Source organism: Palaemon carinicauda, chromosome 3 (assembly GCF_036898095.1).
Source record: "Palaemon carinicauda isolate YSFRI2023 chromosome 3, ASM3689809v2, whole genome shotgun sequence".
NCBI classification, from domain to species: Eukaryota; Metazoa; Arthropoda; class Malacostraca; order Decapoda; family Palaemonidae; genus Palaemon; species Palaemon carinicauda.
In genome coordinates, this window is record NC_090727.1 from 120,462,677 (window position 1) to 120,466,799 (window position 4,123).

Sequence of the window (4,123 nt, forward strand, 5' to 3'; positions counted from 1 at the left end):
CCAAGACATTATATTCGATGGACTAATGATTTATATATCTTTAATTGACCAATTTTCAGGTACTCTAAGGAAACCATATGAAGACTTAAAATTTGAATATCTACGTATGCACTTACGGTTTAGAAAGCAGAGGGAACGTGTTGATATCCATGAAGAAAGATAGGACAAAATTTAGGAGTATGTAGGCACAAAATTTTATTTTAGATTTTTTTTTCAAAATGGGGGATTATTTATATTTGTCCAGTTAAATGATGAATGTAAAGTAACTAATTTTTCATATGCAAATCCTAGTTAGAAGGATAGTGTGATATCATAGATCCATAAAGGGATGAGACATTGAAAATATAGGTTCAAAAATAGAAAACAAAACTTTGATTTTTATATTTATTGCTCCATTTAATAGTACAATTGATATTAAGCCTCCAATTTAGGTTCCAGATACCCTTTTACAACCTATTTAAGAACTCTCTGATTTTTCATTGGTGGTAGTAGCAGCAGAAGTCGTGTCACTAACGGCATCATTTTGCTCAGTAGTACATGCAAGGCATGGCAGCTTCTTCTCCAATGCAGCACGGTATTTGGGATGGCTGATGGCATAGATAATTGGGTTGTAAACAGCGTTGGCCTTAGCAAATACAGAACCCCAGATGGTGTATAAAGGTGAGACTATATCCTTCTTGAGCATACCAGTACAGTTAATGATGAAATAGGGTGTCCATGCAATGAACCAGAGGGACACGGTCATTAAGGCGACCTTGGCAAGACGGCATTCAGCAGAGGTCTTCTGGTTTTCTTCAGTTCTAAGAGACTTCACTCCCATCTTCTTGGCCTGTTCACGCATCTGTTTTTCATGGTTGGCAACAGCACTGATGATGATGCTATACATGTAGATGTTGAAGAACAGAGGGAATAAGTATACCCAGATAGAGTAGAGCCACAGGTAAGAATGAGAAAGAGCAGTGTCAGTAAGATAGTCAGTACCACAGGCAGTCATGTTACCCTCAGGCACATAACGGTTCCAGCCAAAGAATGGGGGAATACACCAGGCAATGGAAGCGACCCAAGTACCAACATTCCTTAACATAGCTCCTTTGGTAGTAAGAGGCTTTCCAGAAACACCCTTAACAATAACATTGTATCGGTCGAGGGTGATCCAGACCATGGTCCAGATTGAGACACAGCCATACAGAGATCCCAGGAAACCATAGACTTCGCAGAATAATGGACCAAGAGTCCATGCTTGCCTGGAGCAGGTAATCATCATGGGTGGGAACATACAGAACATCATTAGGAAATCTGAGATTGCCAAGTTGACAACAAGCAAGTTAGCTGGAGTACGAAGGGACTTGGTGTTCATGAATACCCAGATGACAATGAAGTTCCCAGAGATGGAAAGACATCCCATGACGCCTACCCACAGCATAACCAAACCATACCAAAGAGGATTCAAGGGGGGATACTGGTACCAGTGGGGATCAATCATGTGAAGGATCTCCTTTGGTGCCATATCAACCACCGTGAAGTTCCCATATGGATTGGTGGAGGGGAGGGCAAATTCTTCTGGTTGGTTATTCCAAGACATCTGAAAAACAATTTTTTTTGTATTAATAATTTCGATGAATAAGATTTAAAAAAAAAATATTTTATTAATAGTCTATTTGGTTTTAAATGAAATCTGAATTGAATGCAAATATCTTCTTATGTATTTTGTACAATATAACCCCATACGAGTTTGTCTCTACATAGTAAAATAATTTAAAAATAGTTTTAGCAAAGCAGATGGAAAATGGATGGTAGGGGGCTGACTAATGTTGCTTGCCCATCTTGTGAATTTTGAAGTAGAACTAGAAAAGCACTTTGAGAGTGCAGACCTCCGCCAGGGCAGCTTATGTCTCCAAACCAGCTCACTTTTCCCAGAATCAATTAATCATTTCCAGCTTTTTACATAACATTATAAAATCTCTGCAAGTTTCATTACATTACGGTTAAAATTGTGGCCCTTTGGTTGACGACCGGAGTTCGATATTTTGCTTAACCTTGACCTCAGACACGACCTTGACCTTCGCCCTTAACAGCTCTTTGCATAACAGTTTATTATTCTTGCAAGTTTCAATACTTTACGATTAAAATCGTGGGCGTATGGTTGATGATCAAAATTTGACCTTTTCCTTGACCTCGGACACGACCTTGATCTTTGACCTTAGGATATATTAATTGGCGTGGATTTTCATACACTCAAATATGAACTAAGTTAAAGTCGCTGTGATAACGATGTCCAAACTTATGACTGATTACGTGAATTGGACATTTTGTTAACCGTGAGCTTGATCTTCCAAAGTTTAATCATTTCCAGCTTTTTACATAACTGTTAACACTGCAAGTTTCATTATTCTACGATCAGAATTGTAGCCAAAAAGCTGTTAACAAACACACACACACACACACACAAAGAGTGGATAAAACATAATCTCCTTCCAACTTCGTTGGCTGAGGTAAGAAAAGGTGGAAGAGAAGGTTTAAATAAGAGTGACGACAGAAATATGGCAAACTCAGAACACTCAAAATATTTTCTTTTGCAATTAACCAAAAAAAACAAAAAAATTGCAATTATACCTAAATATAAGATACCTAAATCTATGGGAGAATTATCATAAGATCATTCCAAGACAAAAGGAAAGATTATGAAGAAAGTAAGCAAAGAAATAATGAAATAGAACTTAGCAGGTAAAGGTTTAATAAGATTGAGTTCTTTAAATAATCAGGAATAATAATATACACCATAGATTCTCGTAAACTGGAATCTAGTGAAGATTAAGTCAGCCTGGCCATTGTGTGATTTTCCTTCTCTCGATAAGTGAATTGAACAGATCAATGTTGTTGTTCAATCTGTATTGCTACGCAGATATTATATTATGAGGGAACTAGGACAGAGGTGATAAGATAATTCATCTATTCATTTACTTTTTCCCTATTTCTGCGAACTATAAATTTACCTGCTACCTCCTTTAGAATAATTGGGTGTTTCTAGCCGTATTTTAAAATCTTATCATTATGCAATGAAAGTATTATAGCAGTTCTAAGAGCAGTCACTTTGAATATACATGTCGATTGCGTAAATGTAGAACAATTTTCATGAACAGGTTTATCATGAAACAGTATATTCCCTAACAATTAACCTTATGGTATTACCATTAGTAGGAATCCATTAACGAATGAATACAGGGTAATAAAGCTGTGATCGTTCCGATTCTGATAAACAGATAAAGGCTACTTTCTATATACTCTCTTGACAAAACAAACTTGAAAATGAAACTTATCAAAACTTTGATAAAAAGACCTCTTCATAAACGAAGTCCCCTTTTATTTGCTAAAAACGAATATATAGATACATTAATGAGACTTATTTTCTTAACAGCAAAAGGGAATTTAACAACACTGATATAAAAATGCTAACAATCATTTACAGTAAATTGCTCCTCTGACAGTGATACAAGTTATAGAGATCGCAATGACACTCAGCTTCAGCCTTTAGAGTTCTCCTTCATCTCAAGTGGAACAAATGATTTTGAAACATGAATCTACAAATGCTCTCAGATACTACAAGGAGACAATGTCTTAACAAGAATTCAAGAATCTAAGCATGAACCTACCTTTTAGAATCTGAATCAGCAGCTTGCAACTACCAAAACTTGAAGATATTCTTGTAGAATTACTTCAGGTGAGGCAGACTGACCAGCTGGTTCAGTTCCTCAGTTCCTCTGGAATCTTCTGTGACTGAAAACTGAAGATCGCACGCTGCTTTTATATACATTGATAGCTGCAAATTACCGAAAGACTTGAAGTGCTTCTCTCAGTGTAAAGATTCCTCTCTTGAGCCGAAGTTGCCAAGGGCAGCATTTTCTCCCAAGCATAAGAATAAACGATTGAAATTGTATGTATTCCTGAGAGAAAGAAAGAAAGTACATATGCATTTCACACACCAATCTCACTGATCTGTTGATGGTATTTGATATAGATCCATTGTTAGCAACCAATTCACTAATGTAATTTGTCCTTTTTTAATAATTTTCAATGATTTGTCGAGATACTTGAGGAATTTATAATGTCGCTTAAATCTTGGGAG

General features: G+C 36.4%; 1 protein-coding gene across 1 annotated transcript; it reads right to left on the minus strand.

Moving 5' to 3' along the window:
* Positions 1-370: 370 nt before the first annotated feature.
* LOC137638432 (rhodopsin-like) lies at positions 371-3,806 on the minus strand. Its single transcript, XM_068370503.1, has 2 exons — positions 3,651-3,806; positions 371-1,582 (listed from the first exon to the last, which is right to left on the minus strand). Exon 2 carries the CDS (start codon positions 1,580-1,582, stop codon positions 458-460), a length of 1,125 nt encoding a protein of 374 aa, XP_068226604.1. The 5' UTR covers positions 3,651-3,806; the 3' UTR covers positions 371-457.
* Positions 3,807-4,123: the final 317 nt, after the last annotated feature.

Coding starts and splice junctions, on each gene's coding strand:
- LOC137638432 (XM_068370503.1), bottom strand. CDS start 1,582: ATGTCTTGGAATAACCAACCAGAAGAATTTGCCCTCCCCTCCACCAAT.